The sequence below is a fragment of the Juglans microcarpa x Juglans regia genome, chromosome 4D (genome assembly GCF_004785595.1).
Source record: "Juglans microcarpa x Juglans regia isolate MS1-56 chromosome 4D, Jm3101_v1.0, whole genome shotgun sequence".
NCBI lineage: Eukaryota > Viridiplantae > Streptophyta > Magnoliopsida > Fagales > Juglandaceae > Juglans > Juglans microcarpa x Juglans regia.
Window position 1 is genome coordinate 21,811,190 of NC_054600.1, and position 15,330 is coordinate 21,826,519.

The 15,330-nt window shown below is 35.6% G+C and overlaps 1 protein-coding gene across 5 annotated transcripts; it reads left to right on the forward strand.

Moving 5' to 3' along the window:
• The first annotated feature begins 5,492 nt into the window (after positions 1-5,492).
• On the forward strand, positions 5,493-15,128 carry LOC121259467 (LEC14B homolog). Of its 5 annotated transcripts, none has more exons than XM_041161065.1 (11): positions 5,493-5,566; positions 5,965-6,160; positions 8,239-8,654; positions 9,187-9,306; positions 10,395-10,472; positions 11,401-11,577; positions 12,202-12,279; positions 12,473-12,648; positions 13,815-13,973; positions 14,252-14,312; positions 14,774-15,128. In XM_041161065.1, the coding sequence occupies exons 3-11, from the start codon at positions 8,262-8,264 to the stop codon at positions 14,963-14,965; spliced, it is 1,434 nt and encodes a 477-aa protein (XP_041016999.1). In that variant the 5' UTR covers positions 5,493-5,566; positions 5,965-6,160; positions 8,239-8,261; the 3' UTR covers positions 14,966-15,128. The 5 variants fall into 5 exon arrangements, with proteins under 5 accessions (XP_041016999.1, XP_041017002.1, XP_041016998.1 ...); XM_041161068.1 differs by lacking the exon at positions 5,493-5,566 and having other exon boundaries at positions 5,776-6,160; positions 8,239-8,330; positions 8,410-8,654; XM_041161064.1 differs by lacking the exon at positions 5,493-5,566 and having other exon boundaries at positions 5,776-6,160.
• The last annotated feature ends 202 nt before the right edge of the window (positions 15,129-15,330 follow it).

A 15,330-nucleotide genomic window follows, 5' to 3' on the forward strand; every position in this document is an offset into this window, starting at 1 on the left:
TTCCTGAATGATAGGGATTCGAGAGCGCCAAAAGGCTTGAGTACGGCTATGAAGTCAGTATTGTTTCCCACAATCAAATTCGATGTATACATGTTACACGATAAGACGACAATAGTTTTCCGAAGATGATTGAGGATTTAGAGAGCACTTGTGTATGTGATGAAAATGAATGTGTACGAAATTGTCGTAAAGTTTCATTGTTCGTTTCGTCGTCAACCTTATCTATGTTTCTATAGTAGCCCAAGAACACAACCCAGTCCACTTCAAGACCAGTTCAATCAACGACAAAGTCTGCTTAAGTACACCCTTCACTCCACGGTAAGCATGCAAGTCAATTAGCCCCTTGACCACTTATGCCTCTGAGCTCACTTATAAAATCTAACATTTTTCCCAAGATCAATTTATCATTTACAAAAAGGTTATTTAAAGTACAATGAAATTATTTTAAATACAATTTTTAAATCAAGTCATTTGAAGTACAATAATTTATTTCGTGGGGATGTCTCAATAACAATGTCACACAAATATAGACAACTAATGTAACTAGAGATTCATATAACTAATGTTTGACTTACGGGTGCTAGCCGCACCCCCCAGATGCCGGGGGGCGAATTGGCCCCACGGTTGTCCACCCTACCCCACTCACTGCACATCCACAATGAAAATAAAATGAAAAAAAAAAAAAACTAAAACTAACATCCATCCCTAAAATCCATCATCCAACATTTACAAATACAAATTTAAAAAAATTGCAAGCTCAAGCAAAACCATGGCATGGTTGTGGGTCTGAGCAAAGAATAGCGTCCACAAATGGTCGTGGGTCTTTTCTCAAACCCACAGCCATTTGTGCCCTTAGACCCACGACCATGTTGTGGCCTATGGCTCATGAGTGTCTCACAATAACATACTCATAAAATTTATCCTTCAAACTTCAAACTTCAAGAAGAAAAAGTGGAGAAGAAAGATGAGAAGAGACTTAGAAAGAACAACAGAGGGAGAGAGAGAAAAGGAGCATTCTAGAGTTAGGGTTTCATTTTCTTTAGATACTACTCAGCTAAATTTCAAAACGACGTCGTTTTGAAAAATCCTAAAACGACAACATTTTATTAATAAAAATGGTTTTTAATAATATTGGGGATAAACCGTTTAACAAAGGCTAAGTGGTTCGACTTAGAACATAGCCTACATCCACTGGTAGAGTCGATCTTCAAAGAAATTCACTATCAAATATGGAGTACAAGAGAAGTATAACAAAACACTCATTAAACAACGGCTTCTGAATACACATGAAGGCAAACAACAAATATTCTCTGACAAAGTAAGACATCACAAAGTCTGCATGAGCATATACCAAAAGTGGCTAAACTGCCTCCTTTATCTACCAGATAAAATTGTAGACTGCTCTCATTGTACACCAATGCCAAAGCCAAAATCAAAATCAAAATCATGCTCCTGTCCAATAACATGATCTCTAGTACCAATTACACTCCATTGTGAAGCTCTTCCAGCAACTCCACCTTCTTGCTATTACCCTGTTCTCATTCTCTATAGAAGACAGCACACACTGTGAAAGAAGAATGGTTCACCCAGTAGCAAGCTATATTGTCCGCTTCACCCAAATATATAGACAAGCCTGGCAAACCCAAATGCATACTACAGGCTCTCACACAAGAGTCTGATTCATTCCATTTAGCTACCCAATTTCTGTGGAGTGGACTCAACTGTATGGTTTGAAGAACGCTCTACCTTCTTGTCTGTAGATCACTAGCATTCTCAAGTGCTTGATCACATCAAACACATAACAAAACAAAAAATTTAAAAAATAAACAAATCCAAACTTTTTCCTCAAATGGTCATCAACAAATATGAGTACAAACAGGTACCACATTACAAAAGATGTACCCCAAAAAAATTAGAAAGAAATAAACTGCAGTAAACTCGATTCTGCACTGCTTTACAATAATACAATGTAAACAAAAAAATCAAGCTTTTCTTTCTTCTGATCACACAAAGCAAAAAACTACTTCCCAAAAAAATCAGAAAGAAATAAACTTCAGTAAACCCGATTCTGCACTGCTTTACAATAATACAATAAGCAAAAAAATCAAGCTTTTCTTTCTTCTGATCACACAAAGCAAAAAACTACTTACTTACAAATGACTATACTCGTTCACCCATATGGCCCAATCACATGTGCCATAAACGAGTAATATCTGAATCTGGAACATCTGGAAGATGCAGCTCCACCAATCACTGTACTGCCCTGAAGAAAATAAAGACCATATATCTTTTTCTTTGTCATTACCACTGAAGAACCCTTGTAGACTCGAATGACTCCACCTTCAGCTGAATATTGATAACCAAAGGAATCAAGAATGCCCAAAGATATAAGATTTTTCTTCAAATCTGGGATGTGTCAGACGTTAGACAATGTCCTGACAATTCCATCAAACATCTTAATCTTAACTGAATCAATCCCAACAATATCACAAGTCATATCATTCCCAACAAAAACAGAATCATCATTAATTGATTCATAGGTAGTGAACCAGTTTGTCCTGGAACACATATGGAACGTATAAGTTGAATCCATGACCCATTTGTCACCAAAACGGTCGCTAGAGCCGCTGACTGCTAGAACAATATCAGAGTTGTTAGACTGTTCTTCAACACTAACAACATTGGAGGAAATTCTACCTCTCTCCTTATTTTTCAATTTGGGACATACATTCTTGTAATGAACAAACATATGACAATAGTGACATTTAACATTTTTCTTGTTAAATTTAGAGCTACCATCGAAGTTACTCTCACCCTGATCCGAACCTCTACCACCAAATCTACCACCAGAGGAATATTTCACAAACAAGTCATCGGCTTGATTATCCGTCCCTTGTACACTCAATTTTGTTCTCAACTCCTTAGAATTCAAAACAGATTTTACATCTACCAAGGAGATAGTATCTCTACCATATAGCATTGAGTTCACAAAATTATCAAACGACAAAAGCAACAAACACAACAAAATTAAACCTTGATCTTCCATGTCAAGTTTAATATCAATATTCCTTAGATCCATAATGATTTTGTTAAATTCATCAAGATGAATGGACATAAGAGTATATTTCTTCATTCGGAGAGTATACAACCATTGTTTCAAATACAAACGGTTGGTGAGCGACTTCTTCAAATACAAGCTTTCCAATTTCTTCCAAAGATCTGAGGCAGTCTCTTCGTTGGCCACTTCCCTAAAAAATCCATTGGAAATAGATAACAAGATCGCACTATGTGCTTGCTCTTCCTCATCCTTTGTTGATGTAGAGGGTTCATCTGACACCTTCTCCAAGACTTTCGTCAATCCTTGTTGTCATAACAATGCCTTCATCTTGACGTGCCACAAACTGAAACTATTCTGACCGTCGAGTTTCTCCACTTCAAACTTTGACGTAACCATTCCTCAAGACTTTGTACAGAGCCCGACGCTCTAATACCAATTTGTTGGGGATAGACTGTCTAACAAAAGCTAAGTTGAAGCAAATAATAGCGAAAGTAAACAAAAGAAATAACAATCACACAAAGGCACCAAGATTTAAGTGGTTCAACTTAGAACATAGCCTACGTCCATTGGCGAAGTCAATTTTCAAAAGAATTTACTATCAAAGATGGAGTACAAGAGAGGTATAACAAAACACTCATTAATCCCAAAACCCCAATACACCCAAATGAGCTCTCAAGCTCACAAATGGAATTCACAAGAAGGTCTCTCTCTTGTTGGTGTCCTCTCTAAGTTCTGGCCGCTCCAAATGAATCCAAAATGCAACAATACATGAAAAACAACATGTATTTATACTAAACAACGCAAAACCCTGATTTACGAAGATTCGCTCGAGCGAACGTTAGGTTGCCACCCCACTTGAGCTGAGTGTCAAGCGAAGTGTCTAAAAGCCATCCCGCTCGAGCTAAGTATCAAGCAGGTGTCGAGTAAACTCATGGATTGGCCTATTGCTCAAGCTGACTGTCGAGCGGATGTTGAGCAAACTTTCAGGTTGTGTCCAACTCAAACTAACTATCGAGCAACTGATGAGCAAACTCTTGGTCTAAATCTTCGCTCAAGCGGCAAAGCACACCCCTCGAGCGAGATACCCTGTTTCACAACAAGATTCAAGCCACACTCCAACAAATCTCCACCTTGGCTTGAATTACCTCAAGCCTCAACAAAATATGAATTCCATCAAGTCGAACTTCACCATTTGACAGCAAAAAATCAAATATGCCCACTAAAGATCGAGAAACAAAACTCATCCACAAATCCCAAACCAGGACACAATGTCTATCTTTGAAGGAATCAATTTCCACCCAAAAGTCTTCAACACCATAGATTACTTGACCAAATCACAAGCTTGGTCCTAATGAAGAATCTCCTCTTCACACAAAGGCAACACACCACTAAACAGACTGCTTACTTAAACAACGACTTCTAAATACACACGAAAGCAAACAACAAATATTCTCTGCCAAAATAAGACATCACAAAGTCTGCATGTGTATATCCCAAAGGTGGCTAAACTGTCTCCTCTATCTACCAGATGAAACTGTAGACTGCTCTCACTGTGGGCCAATGCCAAAATCAAAATCAAAATCAAAATTATACTCATATCCAATAGCATGATCTAGAATACCAACTGCACTTCATTGTGAAGCTCTTCCAAAAACTTCACATTCTTGCTATAACGCTGTTCTCCTTCTCTGTGGAAGACAGCACACACTGTGAAAGAAGAATGGTTCACTCAATAGCAAATTGTATTGCTATAACTAATAATGGTGGTGGCTTAATAGTCCTTGAATTACTTCTAAATGATTTAGCAAGTATTAGGTACTGCATTGAATATGAATATATATGCATCTTAAACTATTATTATGATTCAAACCCAACTTAAAAGGAAGTTGTATTAATCCAACACTTTAACATGAAGATTTTCTTACACGAGATAACGCGCCAATGTCATAAGTGGATGTAAGACCAGGGTTTAAACCATGATGTATGGAAGAAGTTCCTATATATAATTATTGATTTCACTTTATTTTCTCAATGATATTTCAGAGTCGCCAAAAATCTGTGGCTGATTAGCATAATCTCCAACTTCTAATACAGAGGTTTGGAGTTGGAAATCCCCTCTTTCAATCAAATAATAATAATAATAATAATAATGTTTCAAAGTCTTTAATTTTAAGAACAAAAAATGATTAAAAAAATTGAAATATAAAAGACAATTATAAAACCTAACAAAAATAAAGTAATCTTAAAAAAAAAAAAAGCAATGGAAAGTCAACTAAAATAAAGAATCTTAAAAATGGAAAAAAAATAAAAAAAATAAATTTAAAAAACGTTAATAAACATAAAAGATAAATGCATATATTAACTACTTTTTTATTAAAAAAAGTAACACTACAATTGGAAAAAATTTTAAAAAGAAAAAGGAAGAGGGATTGATATTATATCTCTCCAAATTGGGATCCCAATCACCGGAGAGGACTATGACTCTTCTCGCAACAAATGGGTAGAAGAGTGAGCGGCAGCCGCCTCTCCCTTTAACTCAAGCCATGCATACATTTATTTTTTGTTTTTATGTTCATTATTTTATCCTGTTATTGATTATTTTTCTAATTTATCTTATCGAGTTTATTTGGTTTTTTTTAATATTGTCTCGTTTTTAAGTCTTTCCCTTGATTTTGGTTGAATTTTCATTTTTAGGATTATTTTTTGTTAGTTTTTCAATTGTTTGTTACTTTTGTTTTGGGTAATTTAATAATTTTTAAAAATATCTTTGTAATTTTTAGCATTTTTTTTTTTTATCATCTTTTATTTTTAAAAGAAATTCAAAAATTAACGAACATAACCGGGCCGCTGGCGCCTGAGAAAAAGTAGTTAATAGAATTTTTTTTTTTCCTAATTCAACTTGACAGGCTGAAGATCAAGATGACACGTAGTCGAGAGGCACGGCGGAGTGGGTATGCAGTCCACTTCCAGCGACGTAGAGGAGCGTTGACCCGTACGAACTCCAGTCCAATATTTCTGACTCCACCACAATCCGCTTACGAAACCTCGATTCCACAAACACCGAAGCTCTCTTTCAGAACCTCGAACCTCGCCGACACGGAGGTCAGATTTTCATTATTATTCTCTTCCATTCCTCTCGTCCAGATAGCAATCCTTTTTCATCTGGTTTCTTTTCGTTTTCTGATTTATGTTTTTTTCCCCTTAATTATGATCGTTTTTGGTTGTCTGCTTCGTTTTTCAACAATCCATTTGGTAGATACTTTGTCATAAGGTTCGTTATCCATATTCTACGACCTGCAAATGATTGGGTTTTGTGCTTTGTAAATTGTAAGGCTTTGTGTAAGCTGAGTAACAGAAATGGTTTCACTGAGCTGGGTATAGCGGTGGATATGCAGCAAAAAGTAAATTTTTTTTTTCTGTTCTGTTCAGAAATGAATTAATCCAGTGGTATATGCATATGGGGAGGTCCAGTTTGTAAATGTAATTTCTTGGTTGGTGAAAAAACATCAAAAACTGAGGTTGGTTTCCAGTGTAGACTGGTATTTTTTACAAGGTAGCTGAGGTGATAAATTTATCAAGCTCAACAAGGAGGTATATGATAAGATAGATGGGAAAGTGAATTCAATACTGATAGTGCCACCATTTTTTAACAATTATTTTTCCAAAACAAAAGAAAGCTCTTAGAACAAGTTGATTTTTTAATACATCTAACAAAGGTATAAAATTTATGGACTATTGGGTATTGAAATGTATATGTTATTCAGTTTGGCTGAATAAATTACACTTTGAAATGTATATGTGTTCTTATATTTAACTAATTAATTGTTCATTTTGTTATTTTGTGAGGAGCGGCCTGAGTGGATAAAAGTATTGTATTATCCCTGTCGGATAGAGTTTTCCTCCAAATTGAATTGGAGGAAACTTCCTCCAAACCATCAATAAAATTGTCATGTCTCCCTTGGTCATGTTAAATGTCTTACGTTAAAAAAGTGACATGCCCCTTCATTAAAAAAACATGTGCTTCTCACATGACTAAGGCACACATGGCAAGTTTTTATATGGTTTGGAGAAAGTTTCATTCAATCCAGTTTGGAGGAAAATTCAGTCCCCTTCTGTGTCAAGACTGAAATTATAGTACAAATGGGGGTGATATGAAACTGCAAAAGTATCATATATGCTTATGTAACAACAACTTATTGCTAGAGATAATGTCAACCATTTTGGGTGCAAACAATTTTTAGGGATCATCGGACTGGGGGAACTTCCCCTTGAATTACCCAAGGTGCACTTGTTGGAAATTCATTGTTGAGAGTCTTTGCACTTGAGATTAGTCGGGACTTTATTCTCTATCACCCGGTGCCAATAAAACAGAGAGAATATCAAATCAAGAATCTAATTTGATTGTTATCCTAATTTAGTGATTTGATTTTTATAATTATCAAATCAAGATATTTGGTTCTCATAATAATTAAGATATTTATCTAATCTCATCTCAATGCAATTTCTATTAAATAAGGACTTATGTTTTGTATCCAATCACAATTTAGAATAAGAAAGATGTAGCCCTCGAAGTCTTTCTCTCTCATTCTTCTCTCTTCTTCTTTTCTCCATCTCAATTTATATTTTATTTTAATTTCTTTCATGGTATCAGAATTCTTGGCTAATGCCAAGCTCAATCACGTGGAATGTTGCTCTTTTTGTTCAACCCTTCCACTAGCTTTAACTCTTTCATAGAATCTTCATTGCCGTTCAACCGTATTTTGTCTCAAAACAATGCCTTTAGAGTATCTTTATTAGCTGTGAGCCTTTTTTATGAAGTTCTTTGTAATTTGATTTGATTATTATCTTAAATAAGTGATTTGGTTTTCTTAATTATCAAATCTAGAGATTTGATTTTCATAATAATCAAGATATTTACATTATCTCAAAAAAAAATAATCAAGATATTTACATTATCTCAAAAAAAAATAATCAAGATATTTACATTATCTCATTTCTGTGTAATTTTCCCATACATAGGGACTATGCTTTGTATTTAATCACATTTTTTAATAAGAAAATGTAGCTCTCAAAGCCTCTCTCCCCCATTCTCCTCCCTCCTCTTTTTCATCTCAGATTCTATTATATTTTACTTTCTTTCTCCTATCGGGTGTTATCTTAAACTAAAATGTATGTTACAGCCAGCGGGGCTACAGTTAATGAAATGGGTTATGCAATGAGTAGACTGAACATAGATGCAGACCTTCGTGATGGGGGGAAGACAATCCATGAAGTCAGTCATAGCCAAAGATCCAACAAGCCATTGAAATATGTAGACAATGAGATTTCCCAGCTCACGAGATTACAATCAGGACCCCATGAACTGTTAAGCCAAGTCACACCTGGCAGACGGGAGTTGCCTGTTTCCACGGTGAAGATGTTGGCTGGTCGGGAGTGTAACTATTCAGGAAGAGGGAGATTCTCATCAGCCGATTGTTGTCATGTTCTAAGCAGATATCTGCCAGTAAATGGTCCTTGGCTTGTCGACCAAATGAACAGCCGAGCCTATGTCTCACAGTTTTCAGCAGATGGTTCTCTTTTTATTGCTGGATTTCAGGTAAAAATTTTCAGACATGAACATAAACTTTGATTTGTAAAATTAGGGTTGTAATGACCCTTTTACATAGAAATGAACTTTGTTTCTGATCAAACGAGTCCAAGAAGAAAATGTGAACTTCATATTTTTTTAACAGAAATGAAAGGCTTGTCTCAATTGGACTTGATTGTTTTACTAGGCATGTTTCAAGTTGCTTTCTTAGGTTCCAATTTGTAGAAGGCATGAGCTCTGAAGTTTTTATTTCTTTTTTATTTTCCTCACATTGCATGTCCTTAGATACAAAACTAAGCACAAGGATATATATATTCATGTGTTATATAATAGTATCTGACTGTGTTTTGATAAAAGAAAAATCACGTGTTATAATGCGGTTATAACAACTTTTTTTTATATATAAGAATATAATTTTGTTGCAATTACAATAGGTATAACCCAAGTACACAGGAAGTATGCACGGAAAATGCCTAGCAACCACAAGGAACTAGAATGATAACTTCTTGTTGCAATAACAACTTTTTAACAACTATTTCAGGGAAGCCACATTAGAATATACAATGTGGATCAAGGATGGAAAGTTCAGAAGAACATTCTTGCCAAAAGTTTGCAATGGACAGTTACCGATACATCACTTTCTCCTGATCAACGTCATCTTGTTAGTTCCTGTCTTTTGGCCTACCTATTTGAAAGCCATGTTTATATATATTTACACTTCCTAAATTTGTGATGCTAGGGGTCTGCCCTCTTAAAGGAACCACCCAGATCTGGAATATGTGTAGGTCTATTCAATATATGTACACCACTTTGGCTGAGTTCCAAGGTGGTCATATGAAGAGAGGATATTATTGAGTCTTTATTTTGTCTTTGGGTGATTTTAAGAATGCTCGATGTTCCAAAACAGCAACTGGTGATCGGGGTCATCAATTTATTAATAAAATAATTGTGCTGAATGTCATCTAATGAGACAAATTGGTTCTTCTGCTCCCTTGTTGGAAGTATTACTTTTGAGTTTAGCATCGCTAGTTCTGCTGTTGTTTATATTCATTTATATTGGAATCTTGGGTACAAACCCAAAAAGAAAGTAATTGTGGTTTTTATGTGACACTTGAGTTCTTTGTCTTAGTGCCAACTTTATAGTTGCCTAGCAAGAGTGGATGGTTTATAAAGAGAAAGAATGTTCTGCATGGACCACTTCACAAAGATAGAACTTGAACAATCTCTTATCTTGCTTGCTGCTGAAAATCTGCGAAATGTATTGTGTGCACTTGCTTGTGTTGATATAACCCTTATTCCAGTTGGACAAATAAAAGATCTAACTGACTGGAAAACAGTACTAAATGGTCAAACTGTTATTGATGATAGTGAGCAACACTAAAAGGTGTCCCATTTCGGACTGTACAGTTTTCCTTTTGCACGCATATTCATGGTCTAGAGTAGTAAAAAGATAGAAAATTCCTATAAAACTCATCATAAAAGATGCCCTAATTGAATGGGACTACCCACTGCCCAGCTATTCTGACCTGGCTGGGTTGGTAACATGGCTGTCTGACAGTTACCAATTTAGTTAAACTTAAGATTTAGTAGTTGGGTTGAGTTGTATTGGATTGCAGTATTTCATCTTCTTCTTCTTCTTTTTTAATGTTCATTTTCAAATAATTCTCCCTCAATGGCTTGAAGCATATGTTTCAATGTCTCTTATTAAATTCTGTTTTGGTTAATCAAATCTTTGTTCTTCTATTGTAGGTTTACGCCAGCATGTCACCTATTGTCCATATTGTTAATGCTGGGTCCCCTGAAACAGAGTCTCTGGCAAATATTACGGTATGGCATTGCTAGTGTTTCAATTTCATGGATTTTTTATGTACTTAAGTTAATGCTTATTATACAGTGGAATATATATCACGCAATTGGTCAAGACTCAATACCATTGGTAGATTTTCTTAGGCCAATCCTGTGCACTTATATCAGCTTTCCATGATACACTTCTTCACACTTGTATTTGAAACAAAGGAATGAAAAATAATTCTTGGCTATTTAGAATCTTGACAAAAGCACTAAAAGATTCATATGACGAAAGATTTTTAAATGATTTTGTCAATGAGATACGATACTTTAATAATAAGAATGTGTGGATTAAAGAGATTTAATTCCCACACATGCATATAGATGCAACAATATGAATACAGAAATTTACTAGACCGTATAAGCACAAGTTTTGAGCAGTTGGTCACATGAGCATGCACCATTGAGGACCTCGCTAGGGATATAACTATGCAACAAAAAGCATCAATTTGGATAATTGCATGCATTTGTTTGAACATTCATGCACTGTATGAAAATCTCACTTTGGGAATATCGTGGGACATAAAAACCAATTATTTGGATAATTATATCTTGAAATTTCTTCTGTGACTATTTATTGTTATCTTACATTTAACAAGGAAATTTACTTTTCACAAAAAATCTTTAACCAGAAAATGATAGTCAGGTTTATGGTATTTTGTAGCATACTCACGATGGATTGGAATTTTCCCAAAAAAGGAAAAAAAATGCTAATTATCACAATTTGTAACAAACGTTGGTCACCATTTTTGGTCCTCAATCCTCATTATGCCCTTCTGGGCTTGCCAAGGAAGCTTTTCTGTACTCTACTCAGATCACTATACTCTCTGACAGCTGCTGCTTTCATCACTCCATTCCCTCTCCACTGTATTTCTTTCTTGACATTTGGGGTCTACATGTTATGCAGGAGATCCATGAAGGTTTGGATTTTTCTTCTGATGATGACGGGGAATATTCTTTTGGAATCTTCTCTGTAAAATTCTCAACAGATGGACGAGAAGTTGTTGCTGGAAGTAGTGATGATTCTATATATGTTTATGATCTCGAAGCAAATAAGCTTTCCCTTAGAATTTTGGCACATACGGTATTGTTACCTTTTTCATAAGCACTTCTATCGTTTTGTTTTTTCTTAAATTTAATTTGTATAGTTTTCTGTTTGGTTATTGATTTCCTTTTTGATCATTGTACTCATGCATAAAGACATAAAGCTTCTGCTCCTTTATAGCTGATTTACATGGTTGAAAATGTCTTCATCATCTTTCTCTCTCTCTCTCTCTCTCTCTCTCTCTTCAAATTCTAAACCTCACCTGCTTGACCTAATGTTATTCTGCACTTTATTTGGTTAAGGGTTGCTATGGAGAGAGCTAAGCCTCACTTCAAATAGCAGCTCTTCCTGTATAAGGTATCTACTGTGTTATCCTCAAAATACTGTTACTCTAACCAAGTCTGCTATTCACAGAGCATAGTGTTTTTTGTATAGTTTTAGTTCTGATGAGTAGTATTTCTTTAATTATGTTAAGATGGAAAAGATCAGGGATTCGAGAGAGGGAGTGGACTTAATCCTTAAATGGATCCCCGTTGTGTAACCTTGTGTTTTACTGGAAGTGAAATTGTGGAAGAAGACTTTTATTTAAACGGTGATTTTGTATTGAATGGGACTATAGATCTTTTAAAGTGTCTCGAGTTTGAATTGCATTTTGTGTTGCAGTCTGATGTGAATACTGTATGTTTTGCCGATGAAAGTGGCCATCTTATTTATTCCGGGAGTGATGATACTTTCTGTAAGGTAAATCTTACTCTTACATACGGTATTTGTAGTTGGGATCAATTGCACTTTTCCGCCCTTGTCAATGGGATCAGTTCAGTTTTCCCTTAAACTACTAAATGAAGCTGCTAATTCAGCAGCCGGTGTCAAGTAGCCCCTGCCTTCTAATATAATATACACTCATAGTGCTGGAAGAAATACAACTTATTTGTAGGTGTGGGACAGACGTTGCTTTGTTGCTAGAGATAAGCCAGCTGGGGTCCTGATGGGACATCTTGAGGGAATTACATTTATTGACAGCCGTGGTGATGGCCGTTATTTAATATCAAATGGTAAAGACCAAAGTATCAAACTTTGGGATATCCGGGGAATGTCTTCCAATGCTACATGGTATGATCAATTTCTGGCTTCCCATGGTGACCTTGAAATTTTTCTTGTATTTGCGAAGTTGTGATCTCTATCATAATATGGCTTCCCATGATGCGGTAATATTAGTCTTTCATCATTGGTGTTTTGCTCTTGATCTAATTGTGATTATATTGAATTCTCTCTTTCTTGATAGTGATGCTGATGTTAATGGTTATCCAAAATAAGAACAAAAAGGGGGAAAAAGCAAATACAAGAAATGGTGCAGAAGTTATTTTATGTTAATATAAGACTTGGGCAAGTTGTGAGATATTAAGAATCTTTATTTGTATCATATGTAAAAAAAAACATCTATAAAATTCTTTTAGGATCACTTTAATGATTTTTGGCGAGCAAAACTGATGTTAATCTCTATTTGTTTAGTACCTAAATCTTATGCACATTTATGGGGCTAAAAGCAATTGATTATAATATAAAGGTGAACAAACTAGGAACAGGATCTTCATTATATAGAAGTTTATAGGTGAAGAAATGCATCAATTGGATACAGGAGAGGTATAGATTTTCTTTGTACAGGTTTGGAAATCCCAAAATTGCTTTTATCTATGGTGATGGCCCTATGTTGTTCACCAACTTATAACAGAGTATGAACATGAAATATGATCTTTTTCCATGCATCATTCACCCCAATGGACTAGAAGCTACATGAAATGTGAAACATTTTTTTGATAGGTGGAGCACTGCTATCATAATTGTGGAATGATGCTAGACCAATGGCACCATTGATAGAAAATTGTTACTTACTTTATTCCAAAAGATATTAAAACCCAAAGCACCATACACATGAAGGAAAACCAAGTTGATCATACTTTTAACTCATTTACTTTTTTTATTTTTTGATAAGCAGAGGTTGAGGGTATGGGGACTCGATCTCCGGACATCCTCGTGAGAGAGGGGGGGACAAATGCCATTAGGCCACAAGTCCATTGGCACCTTCACTCATTTGCTTAATTTCATTATGTGAACAGACAACTTTAGTTCAATAAGAGATTGAGTTATGGATAAAATCTCACTCTGCCAGTGGATTTGTTTGCATCAAACTAAGGATTCCCACAAGGTCTAAAAATATTTTTCACTTGCCCCTTTTCCACAGTGAAGACAAGATAACCAATCTCTCTCCTTCATTTCAGCAATCCAGGTTTTAAGAGTTATGAATGGGACTACAGATGGATGGACTACCCACCACAGGCAAAAGAAGTGAAACACCCATGTGATCAGTCGGTGGCTACATATAGAGGTCATTCGGTCTTGGGAACTCTTATTCGCTGCTACTTCTCCCCAGCATACAGGTAAACCTCAACCATAGTTCCTCTAATACAGAGCTGTTTGTTTGATGCAAGTTGGGCCTGGTCAACCTGAATCAATAGGCCTTTCTGTTAACATAGACTTGATTGACCTACTTTTTCTCATGGGCATCAATTTTGAATAAATATACGGAATAGTTTTGTAAAACTTGGTTTCCCCTACAAGAATTTTTTTCTTCCCCCCCCCCCCCCCCCCTTTCCTCTCTCCAATTCTGACACTGGTTCATAGTGAAACTTACGAATAAATTTCTTGAAATTTGCAGCACTGGTCAGAAGTACATCTACACTGGATCTCACAATTCATGTGTTTATATTTACGATTTGGTATGTAATCCACTACTGCTTTTCCATTATCTACATATTTTATTTTCTGTGAGTAATTCCCAAACAGAGTTAATGGATAAGGCTAAAGATGATGAGGGTTTGCAGCTTCTTGACCTTTTCTATGCTTGTTTGAGAAGAGATTGAAGATCACCAGTTATGGGAAAGATTGGTTGTTAGATGTACTCTTTTGAATGACAAAAATTTAATGCTGGCTATTCTAAAATGTCAACAAGTAGCAGCAACTCATCACTGAACTGATGCCATGGTTGCATGATGTCTTTGATCCACAAATTAATGGTAAAAGTGCAAAGTAACCTGAAGAACTCATATAACTAGCTGAACTGATATCTTTGTAGCCACGTCTAAAGTTATAGCTTGCACAATTTTTAAATTGATTTTTATGTTATACTCAGTTGCTGAACTCTGGCTATTGTTGACAGTAGTTTGGTAATTATTTGTAGGTAAGTGGAGCCCAAGTTGCTACACTCAAGCATCATAAATCACCTGTAAGAGACTGTAGTTGGCACCCTTACTATCCAATGCTTGTTAGCTCCTCTTGGGATGGGGATGTTGTCAAATGGGAGTTTCCTGGGGGTGGTGAAGCACCGGCCTACTCGAGCAGGAAGGGGGATCGGAGGAGACATATTTATTGAAGATCACTTGTTATGTGGGCAAAGCTATTTCGATATGATTTGGTAAATTCATGTTGTTTTGCACATTGGTTCAAGTTATTTTTCAGCATCATCATATAAGGTGTAAATAACGAGCAATATGAACTATGAATAATTCTCATATAAACCATGTCAGTTGTACATATATACCATTCTCATACTGTCATCTTAATATTTGTATAGAATTCAATGAATAATGAATCGACAGATGGCTTATTCCAAAGACCTCAGCTGAATAAGCTGTACTACATTTTGCATTCGAAAACATCAGAACTGATTGATACACTGTACACACTAACAAAGAATGAAAGTAGGTGACGGTTGGATATTATCAAACAAATACATTC

What these genes read in the sequence shown, in the direction of transcription:
- LOC121259467 (XM_041161063.1), top strand. Translation starts at nt 8,226, where the DNA reads ATGTATGTTACAGCCAGCGGGGCTACAGTTAATGAAATGGGTTATGCA. An exon ending in TTTTTATTGCTGGATTTCAG is followed by an intron (nt 8,655 to 9,186) that starts GTAAAAATTTTC and finishes CAACTATTTCAG; the next exon opens with GGAAGCCACATTAGAATATA. An exon ending in GTGTTTATATTTACGATTTG is followed by an intron (nt 14,313 to 14,773) that starts GTATGTAATCCA and finishes AATTATTTGTAG; the next exon opens with GTAAGTGGAGCCCAAGTTGC.